The following is a 19,728-nucleotide window of genomic DNA, read 5'->3' on the forward strand; positions in this document are numbered from 1 at the left end:
GAATCCTCCCCGTGGCGCTCCTGGATAGTGCTAATGTAGCATGAACTTATTTCCGCATGGCGACCACTTTGCAGTATTGGTTTTTTGACCCTGCATAGTTTGGCATGCAAAAGCAAATACATATTTGCATGAGCATTGGCTCATGAATAACTAATTAGGCCAGATTTGCAAAGCCAGACTTGCTAGAGTTAAACTTGGTGTTTGAGCACTCATAATTTTTCTCATGGAAAGCATTTTTTGCAGTTGTATCCTTTGGAGGTAGGTTGTGAATGGCTTGCTCCGGTGGTGTGAGCCCTGCAGTGAGTTGTCTGCGCCTGTCCATGGAGTGTTGTATGTGAGCCAGCCCTGAGCTCTAAAGCTCGGGGTGACCCATTCTTCACTCCTTTCTCATGTGGGGGGCCCGAGTTAATGCGCATGTAGCAGAACGCAATGGACGTAAAGGTAAGTTCCTGTTTTTAATATTGGGAGGTGGGTGCGGACGGCTCTCCCCAGCGGGTCGGCTAGTATACAGTTATTTTTTAAAACATCTGAACTATATGAGTGCTTTAACAAAAAAGAATCACATCATAAACTGAGAACTCTATGTACTTATAACTGTGCCAATCAAGTCCCTATTTGTGGCACCATTATAAGGAATTCCACAAAGCATTAAATGAATGAATCCCCACATTTTATCAGTTATTTAAAGCATATCTGTAACCACCCTGGGAGGAAAAATGTACATACTCCAAGAAGAGGGACGGCTCAAGATCCTTTGGAGCCGTTCAGGTCCTCTCTGTGTCCAATTATTCCACCACTCCCTACATTCTAGGGTTGGACTTTAATGTCCAAGAAGTACCGAAGACAAGTGACTCAGTACTGTGAGCATGGAGTGTACATGTACAAGGAGACCTGAAGCCCTGTGGCTGCTCGTCCCTTGATACCAGTGACGGGATCAACAGAACCCTGACAGTTTGCAAGAACCCTGACATCCACCATCACCCATAACAAATTTAGCCACCATGACTCCACCACCCCCCATAACAAGTGTAGTCATCATGACTCCACCACCACCCATAATAAGTGAGGCCACAATAACTCCACCACCACCCATAATAAGTGTGGCCACCATGACTCCACCAACCCATACCAAGTGTAGTCATCATGACTCCACCACCTCCCATAACAATAATAATGGCAGTATTTGTATAGCGCCTTTCTCCTGTCTGACTCAAAGCGCTTGCGAGGCAGCCACTAGAGTGCACTCAGTAGGCAGTAGCAGTGTTAGGGAGTCTTGCCCAATGAACTCCTTACTGAATTACTGGCTTACTGAACAGGCAGAGCCGAGATTCGAACCCAGGTCTCCCATGTCAGAGGCAGAGCCCTTAACCAGTACACCATCCAGTACACCACAAGTGTAGTCATCATGACTCCACCACCACCCATAATAAGTGAGGCCATCATAACTCCTCCACCACCCATAACAAGTGTAGCCACCATGACTCCACCACCACCCATAACAAGTGTAGCCACTATGACTCCCTCTACCACCCATTACAAGTGTGGCCACCATGACTCCACCACTACCCATAACAAGTGTAGCCACTATGACTCCCTCTACCACCCATTACAAGTGTGGCCACCATGACTCCACCACTACCCATAACAAGTGTAGCCACTATGACTCCACCACCACCCATTACAAGTGTGGCCACCATGACTCCACCACCACCCATAACAAGTGTAGCCACTATGACTCCACCACCACCCATTACAAGTGTGGCCACCATGACTCCCTCTACCACCCATAACAAGTGTAGCCACTATGACTCCACCACCACCCATAACAAGTGTGACCACCATGACTCCACCACCACCCATAACAAGTGTGACCACCATGACTCCACCACCACCCATAACAAGTGTGACCACCATGACTCCACCACCACCCATAACACGTGTGGCCACCATGACTCCACCACCACCCATAACAAGTGTGACCACCATGACTCCACCACCACCCATAACACGTGTGGCCACCATGACTCCCTCTACCACCCATAACAAGTGTGACCACCATGACTCCCTCTACCACCCATAACAAGTGTGACCACCATGACTCCACCACCACCCATAACACGTGTGACCACCATGACTCCCTCTACCACCCATAACAAGTGTGACCACCATGACTCCCTCTACCACCCATAACAAGTGTGACCACCATGACTCCACCACCACCCATAACACGTGTGACCACCATGACTCCCTCTACCACCCATAACAAGTGTGACCACCATGACTCCACCACCACCCATAACACGTGTGACCACCATGACTCCCTCTACCACCCATAACAAGTGTGACCACCATGACTCCACCACCACCCATAACAAGTGTGACCACCATGACTCCCTCTACCACCCATAACAAGTGTGACCACCATGACTCCACCACCACCCATAACAAGTGTGACCACCATGACTCCACCACCACCCATAACAAGTGTGACCACCATGACTCCACCACCACCCATACCAAGTGTGGCCACCATGACCCTCCCACCACCCATAACAAGTGTGACCACCATGACTCCACCACCACCCATAACAAGTGTGACCACCATGACTCCACCACCACCCATAACACGTGTGGCCACCATGACTCCACCACCACCCATAACAAGTGTGACCACCATGACTCCACCACCACCCATAACAAGTGTGACCACCATGACTCCACCACCACCCATAACACGTGTGGCCACCATGACTCCACCACCACCCATAACAAGTGTGACCACCATGACTCCACCACCACCCATAACAAGTGTGACCACCATGACTCCACCACCACCCATAACACGTGTGGCCACCATGACTCCACCACCACCCATAACACGTGTGGCCACCATGACTCCACCACCACCCATACCAAGTGTGGCCACCATGACCCTTCCACCACCCATAAAAAGTGGAGCCACCATGACTCCCTCTACCACTTATAACAAGTGTGGTCACCATGACTCCACCACCACCCATAACAAATGCGGTCACAATGACCCTCCCACTACCCATGACAAGTGTGACCATGATGACCTGCCCCCCAACACCTATAACAACTATGACCACCATGCTGTCTGTATTGTAGGGGAGGGGCTTAAAAGTTGCACCCCCCTTCCCCAAGGCCCTGTGCTCCTCCCCCAGAAGTTTTGTCTCTGATAAGCAATATAACAAATTTGCTCGGTGTGCAGTATCAAAGCAATACCCCAACACTACAAGAGAATACAAAAGAGAATACTGTATGCAATCGTATTTCATGCTAAATTCTAAAATCAGTCATAAAAACAATTGTGGTCAAATTCATAATCCAGACAATAAATGTCTTATAGCAAAGGCTTATCAATCACTATTGGAAGTGGAATCCTATTATCTGGAGTAATGATTAATTTACAGTATTACAAATAGCTTTGTGTTCCCGCTTATGCTGCATTTGGGAATACTGTAAATCAGTCGGTGAACCATAATAACATTATAGTAAAATGCGGAAGACCAATTTATTATAAGCTATAAAATCAATCATGATTGAAAAGATTCAAATATGTTAACAAGACAATAGACAGCAAATGACAAGGCTGATCAAACATCCAGGAGTTGATATACTAAAGTGCAGTAAGGCCACTATAATTAGGGCACAACTTACCACTGAATGGGCATTATGGCAGAAAAAAAAAAAATATGTGCAAACATATACAAATAAGAAGTACATTTTTTCCAGAGTAAAATGAGCTGTAAATTACTTTTCTCCTATGTTACTGTCACTTACAGTAGGTAGTAGAAATCTGACAGAAGCGACAGGTTTTGGACTAGTCAATCTCTTCATGGGGGATTCACTGGGATTTACTTATTTTCAAGGAATTCTGTGCGGTCTGCTGTGCAGAAAAAATCTGCACGCAGAGCCGTCAGAATTCGCATGCCGCACACCCACACGTGAATCACCGGTAATGCAATTTAATAGGAAAACCGCAAGCGTATTAGTCTTGCGGTTTTCCCGGGGTTTCCGCGTGCGTTTCCGCTGAAAAAACTATGTCAATGCTTGCTGGCATTGACACGGTTAACATCGCATAGCGCAAACTGCGAGCGATTCCGCATGGAAATCCGCATGGAAACGCGAACGAATCCGCACCCGCATGCGGATTTGTTGATGCATTATCCGAGACTGAATCGCAACGCACAAGTGGAAACGTACCCTCAGTGAATGGCAGTTGCTCTGTCCAACTGCCAAAAAACTGTGTAGCAAGCAGGGAAGCCGGCCAGCATCTTTGTTTAAATACTTTTTAGGGAATATCTTCATAAAGAATAAAAGCCTTGCTGAGAATCTCCTATGAAGAGATGGACTAGTCCAACACCTGTCACTTCTGTCAGATTTCTACTACCTACTGTAAGTGACAGCAACATAGGAGAAAAGTAATTTATGGCTCATTTTACTCTGGAAAAAAACGTACTTCTTATTTGTCTATGCTTGCACATATTTTAAATTTTACTATTTTTCGCCATAATGCCCCTTTAATTATTGCAACTTGCTGAACGCAGTTGAATTACACCTCCCTTAACCACTTCAGACCGCAGGTGTTTTCACTTCCAGGACAGATGCAATTTTCTCCTGTCAGCACTCCTTCCATTTATTCGCCAATAACTTTAACACTACTCATTATATGTAAATGATCTATAGCTTGTTTTTTTTCGCCACCAAATAGGTTTTATTTAGGTGGAACATTTTGTTCAGAATTACCGTATTTTTCAGACTATAAGACGCTCCTGACTAGAGATGTGGCGAACTGTTCGCCCGGCGAACAACTCTGGAGCTCTTACTACTTCCGGGTCGCACTGACCCGGAGTAGTACGCCTGCGCTGCCCGGCGGAGCGCGTCCTAGATCGCGCTACTGTTGCCGGGCACTCTCTGCGCATGAGCATGACGTCATTCACGCACACGCACAGAAAGTGCCCGGCAACAGGAGCGCGATCTAGGACGCGCTCCGCCGGGCAGTGCAGGTGTACTACTCCGGGTCAGTGCGACCCGGAAGTAGTAAGAGCCCCAGGGATTTGGAGATGTTCGCCACATCTCTGCTCCTGACCATAAGACGAATCTAGGTTTAGAGGACAAAACCAGGGGAAAAATATTTACTAAACCTGGTGCATCCATGGTGAAGGGGCATCTTGTAGATTATGCCCCCATTATACCTTATGCCCCCTTGTACCTCTTGTGTCTCCCGGGGTGTCCTCCTCTGTTCCCCTTCTGTGTCCCCCATGTGCCTGCCTCTGTCCTCCTCTATGCCCCTTTATGTCCCCCTTGTGTCCTCCTCTATGCCCCTTTGTGTCCCCCTGTGTTATCCGAATGTCTCCCTGTGTCCTCCTCTGCATGGGCACATCACAGGGAGTCCCCTACATTGCGGCGGGTTGGAGGTTCACATTGGCAGGTGTTCACAAGTCAGGAACTCCCTGCATTTGGACTATAAGACGTAGTGACTTTTTTCCCCACGAAAACGTTAGTCTTATAGTCCAAGAAATAGTCCAAGAAATACAGTATTTTATGCTAACGGCATTTTAACGGGAATGGCCATTATAGTTTTAAAATAAAACGTTCTACTGTGCATAAAACCCACACATTTTATATTCCCTAAAAGAGACGAAAAAGCCCTCCTACTAAAAAGCAATGCTTAGGTTGGTTTGCCTTCTTAAAACAAAGGTAATTGCCATAATCACAGGCGGCGACATCTTTATTACGAGCAAGTAGTTCCACTGAATGTTTGTTTACTGAGAGCTCTAAAGCCAATACAAAAGATCTCTGGTGTCCCAGAATGCTCTGTGGAGGAAATTTCTGCATAATAAACAGCCTCAGTAGGAGGCAAGGTTACATACAGAAGTATAATAGCTATAGGTAGCGTGTCTGATGCTGAAGCCAGGATATTTAATGTAAAAGTGGGTATCCTGATTAATTTACTGCATTCTACTATACTGGAACTGGATGTCGGTATGGTTCCTCTTAAATCTTCCACTGCTAACAAGATCTCCATGTTGCATTAGAAAGGCCTCGCGTGACTCGAGAAAAAGCTACTGGTGCATCTGAACATCATTATTGTCTCCAATAGAGCATTTTAATCCATAAACATCTTGTTACACTTAATTACAAGTACGATCGTCATCTGCCTCTTTCCACTGACATGATCAGCCGCTTGTCCTTGAATCCACAACAGTGCATGTCCATAAATCACACGGCATTGCTGTGTGACAGCGGCTAATATTATTACACTGGGCTCCTTGGCTAGTGAGCAGAGTCTGAAGCCTATTTTTTTTTACCTCTTTTTATCAACCAGTTATCTTCAGTATTAAGATACAAGCCGATTCGCTGCATCCCCGCGGTAAAACGAGGTAGTTATGCCCCTGAAATACTGTGGCTAAATTCTGCGATCCTCTTCCTGGAGGCAGCAGAGCTATGTGCCGTAGCTCTGCCTCTTGTCCAGTCAATCTCCCCGCCCCTCTCAGTCTTCTTTCGCTGAGAGGGGCGGGGAGAGGTGGAGATTGACTGAATTAGAGGCAGAGCTACTGCACACAGCTCTGCCTCTCCGGGGCAGCAAATTCTGAGACTTGGAAAGTCGTGGAATTTTGCCCCGGGATTTCAGGGGTATAAATACCTTGTTCTGCCACGGGGATGCGGCGAGGCAGCTTGTATCTGAATGATGGATATAACTGTGTGATAAAAAAGAGGTAAATAAAATAGGCTTCAGACACTCTTTAAGCATATACTGTATGTGCAGGCACGTCCATGTGTAGATCGTTCAGCGGTCTCAAGCACGGACTAACAAGGTTTCTGACATCATCATTGCTTGGCGGGAACATACAACAGCAAGGCCAGAATATAAAATAATATCACTTTTTCATGTTTCTTCCTGAAAGCTTACGTGAGAAATTATTAAGTGTACCCAAGCCCAACCTTGGGTAAGTAAACGCATACTTAACGAGAAAGAGGAAAGCCTCTGGATCCTGTAGAGCACAAGTGTCAAACACAAGGCCCGCGGGACGAATGTGGCCCTCCTTGTCACTTTATGTGGCCCTCCAGAGCTTCCAATGTCCATCATTGTAGGCAGTAAAAAAATGACAACACACTGCGTTCCCGAGAGGTGCACAATGGTGACAGGGTTTCTGGGTAAAACATTTTCAGTTTAAGGTGGTGTGCAATAACAACCCAACGGGACCCCTCAGCAAAAGCCAGATCAGGTCCACTCTACTGTGCAGTAGAGATGGCCAGAACTGTTCGCGATCGTGGAGAACTGCAAACTTTTCCGGAAGTTCGATTCGCCCGCAAAGTGCATCATTTGGGTCAACTTTGACCCTCTACATCACAGTCAGCAGGCACATTGTAGCCAATCAGGCTACACTCCCTCCTGGAGCCCCTCCCCCCTTATAAAAGGCAGGCAGCGTCAGGCATTGGACTCACTTGTGTGCCTGCAGTAATTAGAGAAGGGAGAACTGTTGCAGAGAGAGCTATAGGGAAAGCTTAGTTAGGCTCTTGTAGGCTTGTTAGCTTGCTCCTTGCTGATTCTTGTTGCTAAAAAAGCACCCCTCAACAGCTCTTTTGAGAGCTAATTTTGTTCTTGTGATCTATTTTTTGTGTGTGTGTGTGTCCCACAGACACTTGTGTTGCATAGACAGCCTTGGTAATTCCTACTGTGCCACTGCCAGGCCCAGCACATTCAGTGACTACCTGTGTGTGTGACAGGCAGCTGCACATTTGTAATCCCAATCACTGCACCTGTTCACTGTTCAGTGCACCTACCTACTTATACCGACCTGAGCGCACAACGGAATAAAGGTACCACTGCCAGTAATACTTCTCCCATGTCCACGCAGGCAAGGACAGGACGCTCCAGCGATCTCATGGTGATGTCGGACATACGGACATTCTTTAGTCCAATACCTCGCCTTATCGCTTCCGGATCCAGCCTCCACCACGCCTGGACCGGCAGGTAGCCGACTACCTGGCCTTAAGTGTGGATGACACTGTGAGCAGCGATGAACCCTTGGACTACTGGGTGCGCAGGCTTGACCTGTGGCCAGAGCTGTCCCAATTTGCCATCCAACTTCTGTCTTGCCCTGCCTCAAGCGTCCTGTCAGAAAGGACCTTCAGCGCAGCTGGAGGCAATGTCACTGAGAAGAGAAGTCGCCTAAGTCAAAAAAGTGTTCAGTACCTCTCCTTTATCAAAATGAATGAGGCATGGATCCCGGAGAGCTACTGCCCGCCCGAAGACTAAGTCAGTCCCCACACACACCATCTCTGCCTGCACACCGTGTCACTGCCTGCCCCATGACTAAATCGGCCCCTACACAGCATCTCTGCCTGCAGGCTGCTTGACTGCCTTCTCCACCACCAACAGAGTCCACCAGGACTCCAGGCGCATTCCTGAATTTTTAAGGCCGCTGCTAGCAGCGGCCGCTATACTAATTTTTCTGGTGCGTGTACATGCCTGCCTAATTTTTCTGGCTGCACTGTGGCTGCAACAACAAAACAAAAGGCATGTACATGTGTCAATTCCCCTTCGTGATCGTTACCTTGCCGCGGTGAAGGGGCTTTCGTATCACAATGAAGCAAGGACCGACGGCTATATGAGTGTCTCGGGGGAGCGGCACACCAAAGATAATAAGGTCGTTGCTTCATTGTGGACAGACCAAATTCTGTCAGCTGAACAGTCACTGTTGTTCTGTCATTGAGCTACCTCAGCCTGGGGACCATATGGGACCGCTATCGCCTGCACTCTCGCCATGGTGTGCACCAGTCCAGCACGGCTGTCACAACACAAACAGCTGTTTGCGGTGCGTTACACAGTGAGTTTGGTCTGTCAGTGTGAAGCAGTACACTAATTACACTCCCTGGTTGATGTATACACATGCAAGATGTTTAAAAGCACTTTAGGCCTCCAATTTAGCATGCAATCTGATTTTTGCCCTTAAAATGCTGCTTTGCGTCAAATCCAGATTTTTCCCCAGGACTTTTGGCATGTATCCCACTCCCCCATGCAAAAACTTAGATGTTAGACCCCTTGAAACATCTTTTCTATCACTTTTGTGGTCAGCATAAAAGTTTCTAGTTTTCAGAGTTCGCCTCCCCATTGAAGTCTAATGCGGTTCGCAAAAGTTCACGAACGTTTGCGGAGGTTCGCGAACGCTGTTTCTGAACCGAAAATCGGAGGTTCGGGCCATCTCTACTGTGCAGGCGCGACTCGATCAGACTCGGTTAAATCCGCATGAGCAGAAAGCCGATACTGCGCTTGCGCTGGACTGGGGACGGTAAATATTGCCTGCGCTATTTGGGGGCTGCCAGCGCTGGGTCCTATGCTTAGGAGGAAGTTTCAAAGCAATCCAAAGGCAAACCCCTCCCCCCAACCCCTGAGGTAAGTACTCCCCAGGGTTTTTTTTCTTGTTTTTGTTGTTACAGTTTCTCTTTAAAGGGGAACTTCAGCCTAAACAAACATACTGTCATTAAGTTACATTAGTTATGTTAATTAGAATAGACAGGTAATATAATCTCTTACCCACCCTGTTTTAAAAGAACAGGCAAATGTTTGTGATTCATGGGGGCTGCCATCTTTGTCATGGGGGCAGCCATCTTTTTGGTTGAAAGGAGGTGACAAGGAGTGGGAGACACAGTTCCAACTGTCCTGTGTCCTGATTACCCCTCCCAGCTGCACACGCTAGGCTTCAAATGTCAAATTACAAAAAAAAAAAAATGCACCAAAACAGCAGAACGAGAACAACAACATCAGAAATCCCATCATGCTTTGCACAGCATCAGGGGGAAAAAGCCCGGGCAGTTTTCTTCTGTGCAGCTAAAAATGAGGCTTGTATAAGAGAAACAAAGTTCTGATGCTGTGAAACTGTTAAAGAAACACCAGGCCTTTTCAGTGGTGCTGAGTCGATTTTTAGTCTGGAGGTTCACTTTAAATCAGATTACGTAAGTTTGCAAAAAGAATTAATAAAATATATGAATATAGCATAACTACCTGTTGTGCTGGATTTTCCCCTGATATGCCCCACCCTCCTCATGCCACTGAAACTGAGCTCACTTTTGCCTAGACCAGCCTCTTTCTGCATCTGGCATTTGCAAGCACATCTGTGGTGCTTGTTAGAGATTAAAAAAGAGTTAGGCTAGGTTCACAATGGAAGTTGCATTGCGTTCCCTGTAACAGGAATGCAACAAATGGGGTAAAGCAGTGCCACACGTTATGCGTGCGTTGTATCGCATACAGTGAAGCATATAGTCTATAAAGAGTATGCTTCACAGTGTGTATGTACAGTGGTGTGAAAAACTATTTGCCCCCTTCCTGATTTCTTATTCTTTTGCATGTTTGTCACACTTAAATGTTTCTGCTCATCAAAAACCGTTAACTATTAGTCAAAGATAACATAATCGAACACAAAATGCAGTGTTAAATGATGGTTGTTATTATTTAGCGAGAAAAAAAACTCCAAACCTGCATGGCCCTGGGTGAAAAAGAAATTGCCCCCTGAACCTAATAACTGGTTGGGCCATCCTTAGCAGCAATAACTGCAATCAAGCGTTTGCGATAACTTGCAAGGAGTCTTTTACAGCGCTCTGGAGGAATTTTGGCCCACTCATCTTTGCAGAATTGTTGTAATTCAGCTTTATTTGAGGGTTTTCTAGCATGAACCACCTTTTTTAAGGTCATGCCACAACATCTCAATAGGATTCAGGTCAGGACTTTGACTAGGCCACTCCAAAGTCTTCATTTTGTTTTTCTTCAGCCATTCAGAGGTGGATTTGCTAGTGTGTTTTGGGTCATTGTCCTGCTGCAGCACCCAAGATCGCTTCAGCTTGAGTTGACGAACAGATGGCCGGACATTCTCCTTCAGGATTTTTTGGTAGACAGTAGAATTCATGGTTCCATCTATCACAGCAAGCCTTCCAGGTCCTGAAGCAGCAAAACAACCCCAGCCCATCACACTACCACCACCATATTTTACTCTTGGTATGATGTTCTTTTGCTGAAATGCTGTGTTACTTCTACGCCAGATGTAACGGGACACGCACCTTCCAAAAAGTTCAACTTTTGTCTCGTCGGTCCACAAGGTATTTTCCCAAAAGTCTTAGCAATCATTGAGATGTTTTTTTTAGCAAAATTGAGACAAGCCTTAATGTTCTTTTTGCTTAAAAGTGGTTTGCGCCTTGGATATCTGCCATGCAGGCCGTTTTTGCCTAGTCTCTTTCTTATGGTGGAGTCGTGAACACGGACCTTAATTGAGGCAAGTGAGGCCTACAGTTCTTCAGATGTTGTCCTGGGGTCTTTTGTGGCCTTTCGGATGAGTTTTCTCTGCGTTCTTGGTGTAACATTGGTCGGCTGGCCACTCCTGGGAAGGTTCATCACTGTTCCATGTTTTTGCCATTTGTGGATAATGGCTCTCACTGTGGTTCGCTGGAGTCCCAAAGCTTTCGAAATGGCTTTATAACCTTTACCAGACACAGATTTCAATTACAGTACTTTTGTTCTCATTTGTTCCTGAATTTCTTTGGATCTTGGCATGATGTCTAGCTTTTGAGGTGCTTTTGGTCTACTTCTCTCTGTCAGATAGCTCCTATTTAAGTGATTTCTTGATTGAAACAGGTGTGGCAGCAATCAGGCATGGGGGTGACTACAGAAATTGAACTCAGGTGTGATAAACCACAGTTAAGTTTTTTTTTAACAAGGGGGGAAATCACTTTTTCACACAGGGCCATGTATATTTGGAGTTTTTTTCCTAACTAAATAATAAAAACCATCATTTAAAACTGCATTTTGTGTTCAATTATGTTATCTTTGACTAATAGTTAACGGTTTTTGATGAGCAGAAACATGCAAAAGAATAAGAAATCAGGAAGGGGGCAAAAAGTTTTTCAAAAAACACACACACACACACACACACACACACACACACACACACACACACACACACACACACACACACACACACACACACACACACACACACACACACACACACACACACACACACACACACACACACACACACACACACACACACACACACACACACACACACACACACACACACACACACACACACACACACACACACACACACACGTCCTGCAGGAGGGACAAATGAGGAGGAGAGAAGGACAGGGCTCCCAAACAGGGACTGTCCCTCTGCTTTGCATATGTATCTGTGCCTCGCCTCAGCACCTTCTGCATTGGTGTAGGGACAGGCTGGGGCTATAGCTGAGGTATACTTGAAGACAGTATAATGGAAATAACACTACTATAATTGAGGGCCCTGGGCTCAGTAGCATTAATCGAATATCGAAAGTATTGTAACTGGGAGCACTCTCAGCAATGCAATGGACAGCAGTCTTGGTGCATCCTCTGAAGTCCTCTTTCAGATAGGCAAACTGTTCCTATTATATAATGTAATCTTTCTCAATCCCTAACAAACGTTATGAGATGATAATTCAGCCTCACCATACAAGCAGAACGGAACTATTTATGTGAAGGAATCCCGAAAATTGAAGTGCGGACACTCAAGAGTGATGAGAGTTTTCCTCTAGTGCAGAGACTTAAGCTCAATGCGCATGCGTACTGCTTTTCCCACGTCTTCTGCAAGGAGCGCTGGCTGCATCTCTCACTAGAGGGCGACCGCACCTCATGTTAATTAGTCTCCAGCAAGCAAGGCGATGACTTCCGTTTTACCCCTGGCAACCGCGAGAAGCGTCCTTCAGAGCGTCCCAACAGCTCAGGAACCAACATGGAGGGCGGCCGAGCGTCCCCAACTCTGCACCTGGACCTCAATAACTTCGAGGAAGGCCAGGGCAGCCGCTATGTATTGACCAGCCCCCGCTCCCTGGAAGCCTGTGCCAGGCTTGGAGTGAAGCCTGTGGAGCTACTGCATAAGTCCCTCAGGGAGGTGAGAGAGGAGAATCTACATGCCACCAGTCAGCAGATCAATGACTTGTTCATCATTCAGGAAAAAGAGCGCTGCAGAAAGCTGAGGAGGTGCAGGGAGCTGAGGATGAAGCTGCTTCAGGGGGACAGCAAGCCAAAGGGAGACCTTTCCCACTCTGCCAGACATCACAAGCCAGGTCTTCCACCATCCTCCCCTTTACCTGATTGCCTGAATCCTCCACCTGTTTCCACACCTCGCTGGGCACCTCAGGACTTCTCAGCCAGAGACTACAGAAAAGCAACGGGAACCCTGAGGAAAAGTCTGAGTCAAGGAGATCTTCGGCCAGAGGAGAAAGCTTACCGTGAAGCCAGGAAAGTGGAGAAAGCAATCCAAGTATCGGTGCCAGATCGGGATAAGAAAATCGCCGCCCTGATGTTACTGAAACACCAGGAAGAACAGATGCAAATGCAGAGGAGGCTACGAGTGCAGCAGGCCTGGGACAACCTGAAGGCAGAGGAAAGGCACATTAGAGCAGCGCTTGACAAAACAAATTGGGTAGACCAGATGCAGAATAACAAAATCCGAAACCGAACGTCTCAGCTGAAATTGGAAATAGACCCCACTTGTTATTTCTCATCCCCAAATAACAAGAAGTGGAAGACATTGCCGCAGGAGCAACAGATTGTACTGAATCACGGTCTGAAGGTGTCCAGGGAAGATCTAGAGAGCAAGATACTCTCCCAGGAGCCTTTATTTGCGGAGAAAGATGCCAATGATAAAAGCACCAGTGGACATCTACTTGAGGAAAGGATGATGAAGGCCTTTAAAGCCAAAATGTTTAAAGATTTTGAGGATAAGAAGAACATTCAAATCAAAAATGAATATGAGAAAATAAGACATTCCAGATTGAAAGAAAAAGTGGACAACGAGGCCAAGGCTGAGGAGCACTTCAGGAGAATATCTATGAAACAGAAGGAGCAGAAGTCTCAAGTTCTTCATGAGCAATTAGTGGGGGAAAGAAGAAAGGATTTGCATGAAAAGGCATCTAGGGAGGATGAACTAACACTTATGGCCAGACTCAGGGCTATACGTCAGGAAAAAGAGCAAATGCAGCACAAAGAGTTGCTAGCTCGTCTAACTAGTCACAAGATCCAGCAAGCCACAGATGTTTTAGAGAAAAGTATTAGAGGCAAAGCGGAAAAAGCCAGGGAGCTCAACATGGTCAAAGAGGTCGCCCATGAAGCCTTAAGGAAAAAAGTGGATCAAGAAAAAGAGAACCACCGAAAATACATCACCCACATCATTCGGATGAAAGATCAAAAAAGCGAGAAGATCCGCAAGGATAAAGAAGCCACAGTGGAGGAAGGTCGTCGGATAGCTAGAGCTTCTTTTCATCTTCGAGATAAAATCCGTGAACAGACCAGAAGCAGAACCTTTGACCAAATGGCCTTGCAGGCACAACTTAGTGCGAGCCTTATGAAAACTATCCCATAAAAGCAAAAGGGATCATCAGCTCTTACAGGATGCAGAAATAAAACATGACCTCGGCCTAATGCATCCTAGTCTGTTTACGAGAACTATTATTCCACAGTGTTTACCATAACCAAAGGCTTACAGATCATTGAACAGCACCACTTCTGCTGTTCTTAAATGTATATGCAGGTATTGTTTGCAGTTTATGGTGTTATAAATGTCAAAATAGCTTTTAACAGCAGGGAGAGCAGGGAGAGGTGGCAGAGCTTCCCAAGACAGGCTGTATCTGAATGACTAGCAGCATAGATGGTGCATCTGTTTTGAATGCAAGTTGTGTACCCTGTCTATAATTTGGGCTCTACACCTGCTAGTCATTCAGGTGCAGCCTGTCTTGGGAAACGCTGCCACCTCTCCCTGCTTTATAAATCACGTGGGTTTGCTTCATGGCTAGCTGTACCCATTTGCTATTTCAATTTTGCATTCTGTTTTTATTCAGAGTTTAGGGATTTAGTGCATAGTTTAGCATCTGTTTTGAATACAAGGCATGTTTTTGCCTCAAGGGTGCTCTGCATTCCTCTGTTGGTAGTCATTTCAGATGTAGCCTGGTATAGGAGTGCTGCCAATTTGGAGATACTCCCATCATTTGATGTTCATAACCAACACCACTACAGTTTCCAGCTCTAATAAGCTGATTTTAAATCCTCAGGGTGTTGGAATAAGTGCATCAGTCTCATCCTCTGCTGTCATGACTGGTGATTGGCTAAACATGATGCAAGTGGGACAGGCCTGTTGCGTATAACCAGGTAGTAGTGTTAAAGGACAACTGCAGCAGATCAGGTGTTTCTGACATTATTGTCAGATCTGACAAGATTTGCTGCATGCTTGTTTCTGGCTTGATTCAGGCACTACTGCAGCCAAATAGACCAGCAGGGCTGCCAGGCAACTGGCATTGTTGAAAGGTAAATAAATATGGCAGCCTCCATATTCGTATCACTCCTATAAAGATGGGCTTGTGATGGGGAATGTGAAACTATGCAGATAAATATCACAGATGGTACTTTATGAAAGTGACTGTGCATTGCCTAAGCCAAATAATTTGATATAGCGATGTCAGCGTTGGTTAAAAATTTGAAGATGAAATCAGGGAAGGTTGGCTTTAGATGGGGTTATAAGGCCAATTTTCTAGTGCAAGTCAGCGTAAAGTTTACATTTCAGTTTTAGGCTACTTACACAGTGCGACGTTACATTTGATGCGATGTTAAAGTCGCACAACGTGCCCCTAACGCAGCGCATGTAGGTTATAAAATTGGACGTTATTTTGCACTGCGTTATGTGTCTCTTGGTGCGCCGTTTTCATCGCATACCGATAGAATGAAAACGGTGCATGCGTTACATTAAGAAAAAAAAAAAAACATTACTGAGCATGTGCAACACACATAACACAGCAGATATATTGCTAAACGCAGCAGCATGCACTTTCTAAATATTGCTACACGTTACACACAACGCAACGTGTGCACTGTGAATGTCGCACAGACTTTGTATTGCTGTGCATTAGTCTGCTTTATAACATTTTCTAACGTGCGACTTTAACGTCCCACTGTGAAAGAGGCCTTAGAGTAGAGAGTGGCTACAACTTCTATCAGGACTTTATTGTTGTCTGTATCCCCACCTCATTTCCTGTGCTTGTAACAGGAAGTGACATTCATTCTAATAGTCTTAAGTTATCAGAAGAATAATACTTAGTATACACGATGCAATTTTCTGTCAGATTGACAGTCAAATCGATTATTTCCGGCAGTTCTGATTCCTGATCGTTTTTATGATCACTACAAAATCGATCAAAAAAACGGTCTGAAATCAGAACAGCCCTGTCAGAAATAATCGATTCGACAGTTAGTCTGATGGAAAATTGCATCGTATGTACTAAGCATAAGACGTGCAACTCTGCAAGCTCTTGCGTCTGCTATTAACATTGGGTTGTCCTTCAGGTTGTATGGTTGGGATAGGAGATTAGGGAAAATATCTCCAAACGGGTCACAGACGACAGTAAAGATCTGGAAAGTTCATATTTTTCCCTCTTTCTCCTAAAAACTGTCCACTTTAAGGGCTTGTTCACACTTGGAGCGATTTCGCTTTTTTTAAGCGCTGTCAACTTTAACTATCCCCTAAAAAGCGCTAGTGTAATGTTGCTCTATTGAGTGTTCTCACATGAGCGATGAGCTTTCTATCCATTTGCAAATGCGGGTCCGGCACTATTTTCTGAGCGTTTGCGATTCAATAGAAAAGATAGGGAAATCGCTAAGTGCTTGAAAAACCGCTGTGAAAAGCGATTTTCCCAGTCCTTTCAATGAATCAATACATTGTATTTATTCATTTCCGGGGCAAGGAGTTTACTTCAGGAAGTGAAAAAAACATCGCTACACAAAAGCGATTAGAAATTAGATTAGCCTTTCTAAGCGTAAATCGCTCTGTAAGCGCTTAGAGAAGGCGCTTTAAAAATCACTGAATAAATCGCTCAGCGCTTGCGATAGCTCTGACGATTTATAATGTGAACAAGGCCTTAGGGCCAGTGCACTCCAAAAAGCACTAGCGTAATCGCAAATGTTTAGTGCTTTTTGAAGTGATTTTCCTAGGCGATTCTAGGCATGTGCCTAGCGATTTTCTAATCATGCCTGGCGATTTTTGGACCGTTGTGGTGTAGTGTTTGTTATTTTTGTTACAGTACAGCTGTAACTGAACAGCTTCTGTAACAGAAATGCTTGGAAAATCGCTCTAGTCTAGCGCTTTTCAGAGCGATTTTCCACTTTCCTATACTTAACATTGAGGCCGGATCACTTCAGAAATCAGCAGAAATGCTGCAGGATCCGAGGCGTTTGCGTTAGTGAAAAAAGCTCATCGCTCTGGTGTGCTCCATCCCATTCAAATACATTAGCCAGGCGCTTTTCAAAGCTCTAGCGTTTTTCAGGGCTGTGGAGTCCGTACAAAAATCTTCCAACTTCGACCCCGACTCCTCAGTTTATGAAACTCCAACTCCGGCTCCGGGTAACCAAAATGGCCTAGACTCCGACTCCTTAGTCTAATATTTAACAGGGCTGTGGATTTTGTACAAAAATCACCCGACTCCGACTCCTGACTCCTCAGTTTATGAAACTCTGACTCTGGGTGCCCAAAATTGCCCTGACTCCTCGACTCCAACTCCACAGCCCTGGCGTTTTTAAAAGCGCTCATAAGCGCTCTTGGTGTGCACCAGCCCTTACTCAGTTTTCTTTAGTCTAAAATGTTGTTAGTGTCAAACCTCTTGCAGTTGCAATGCCAAATATCCCAAGTGTCATTCAGACCACACAGTATCTTTTGTATACGTTTGTGAATTGTGTTAATTAGACAAATAAGTTATTACATACAAGATGTCTCATGTCAGCAGAGTCATGCAGGATACACAGAGAGAGTGACGCAATTAAATGGTACGTTTTTGTTTGGTTAGTCTTCACCGTATGTTAATTCCACTTCCTATTTTATCCTTTTTAATAGAGAAGAAATTATGTTGGATGAATTGATTATCTTTATTGTTGAAGCAAATGTGAAGCGAACTGAAAAAAAAAAAGTTAAAAACTCACCAATGCGGAGGGATATCTCTGGATCCCAGAGAGTAGGGGTCCCCAACCTTTTTTCGGCCTAGGGACCACCTTCCAGTCCAAACATTTCTCCGAGGACCAGGGGGGGGGGGGGGGGGAGAATGGTCGGGGTTAGGGTGGTTGTAAGCAAATTGGATTGGGCAGGGAACAGGGCTGTGGCGCGGGCGTATGGAAAACAATTGAAACTAGTAAACTATTGCACAGATTTGTAATAGGCAAACGTACCTGCATTCTATCATCAGTGGACTTGTTCCATGCTCTCCCCAGTGCTCCCCACTCATCTCCCTCATCACACTCCTGGTGGGCCGGGAAATGACCTTATAACCGCGGCTACGCACAGCACTATGAAGCAGCAGGACATTTAGCCACGTGCAACAGACGCCGTGGATTTGCAGCTAATGAAGGGGGCAGACCTAGGCAGAAGAGAGACTGTGCACAGGACCCACACTGAAAAGCTGTTGCTGGAGTGCTCTAAGCTATAAAAGAGAGACCCATGGAACTGTATAACAGGAAAGGATAGCTGGGCACATCCAGTCTAAAACTCCATTTATTGCAAAAATAGCTAAAAAGTTCAAACATACATATTTAGGGCTCTTTCACACTAAGACATTGCTTTTGATGCGACGTTAAGGTCACATAACGTGCCCCTAACGCAACGCATGTTAGGTTTGAAGTTGGACGTTACATTGCACTGTGTTATGTGTCTCTTGATGCGTACGTAATGCATATTTTTTGACGCATACGGATCGAACGAAAACGGCGCATGCAGCATTTAAAAAAAAAAAAAAAACATTACTGAGCATGTGCAAACAGTCTAACGCAGCCAAATACGAGTATAACGCACAGCATGCTGCACTTTCATTTAACGAGCTGCGTTATAATCCAACGCAATGTGGGCACTGTGAACAGCCCATTGATTTATCATTGCTGTGAGTTGGGCTACGTTACAGGCTGATGTAACGTGGGACTTTAAGGTCCCACTGTGAAAGCAGCCTCAAAGCACAGTACGCTATGGAGAGAGGGTATGCACGTTCAAGAGTCGATAGCTGTTTCGCACCCAAGTCTGGGGTGCTTCATCAAGACCAAATGGAGGGGGCGGGACTGTAGGCTTACAGTCGTGGCTGCGCACTGCAGTGAGTAGAGGTGGGGATCTAGCCGCGTGATGTAGCTGTGTGCATGCAACGCGTGCACTCGTGGCTAATGAAGAAGAGAAGATGGAGGGGCGGATTTCTGGCCTGAGGCGGGGGATGTAGCCGCGGCCCCGCGCAACACATCCCACGGCCGCAGCCCTGCTATAGAACCTTTCCAGTTCCCTCTACATGCCCCCCTGGGCCCCAGAACCGACTGATGGCACTGATAGTGCTCCCTTGGCCCCTGCAGAATACTCGCAGCAGTGGAGCAAACTGACCTGTCCGTCCAGCGTTTACCCTTCAGTTTGTGTCCTTCTCTTTTCATCCTCTCTGGCGCCTGTTCTCTGTGACCCGTCCGTACTCGCGTAACATACCGCTGGGTCACAGAGAACAGGCGCCCACAAAGAGGAAGACGGAAATATACAAACTGAAGGAAGTGTGCTGGCCAGATAGGTGAACGGTGAATGCTTAGGGAGCAGGGAATTTGAAGGTCCGTCACCGGGTATGGGGCCCTGGGCAATTGCCTACCAACGAGCCCCTGCCCCACCCCCTTCCGAGCTA

At 45.9% G+C, this 19,728-nt stretch overlaps 2 protein-coding genes across 2 annotated transcripts in view; one reads left to right on the top strand and one right to left on the bottom strand.

Annotated features, from left to right (window-relative positions):
- Nucleotides 1–12,565, bottom strand: part of SUSD4 (sushi domain containing 4) — a 243,224-nt gene extending 230,659 nt beyond the window's left edge. The window contains exon 1 of the mRNA XM_068279673.1: nucleotides 12,509–12,565. The gene's annotated coding sequence lies outside the window, so the exon portion shown is untranslated. The remainder of the gene's footprint in view (nucleotides 1–12,508) is intronic.
- Nucleotides 12,566–12,714: 149 nt separating this feature from the next.
- On the top strand, nucleotides 12,715–14,486 carry CCDC185 (coiled-coil domain containing 185). The gene has a single exon (XM_068232837.1). The coding sequence runs from the start codon at nucleotides 12,792–12,794 to the stop codon at nucleotides 14,421–14,423; it is 1,632 nt and encodes a 543-aa protein (XP_068088938.1). The 5' UTR covers nucleotides 12,715–12,791; the 3' UTR covers nucleotides 14,424–14,486.
- The last annotated feature ends 5,242 nt before the right edge of the window (nucleotides 14,487–19,728 follow it).

This window comes from Hyperolius riggenbachi, chromosome 4, assembly GCF_040937935.1.
Source record: "Hyperolius riggenbachi isolate aHypRig1 chromosome 4, aHypRig1.pri, whole genome shotgun sequence".
Lineage (NCBI taxonomy): Eukaryota > Metazoa > Chordata > Amphibia > Anura > Hyperoliidae > Hyperolius > Hyperolius riggenbachi.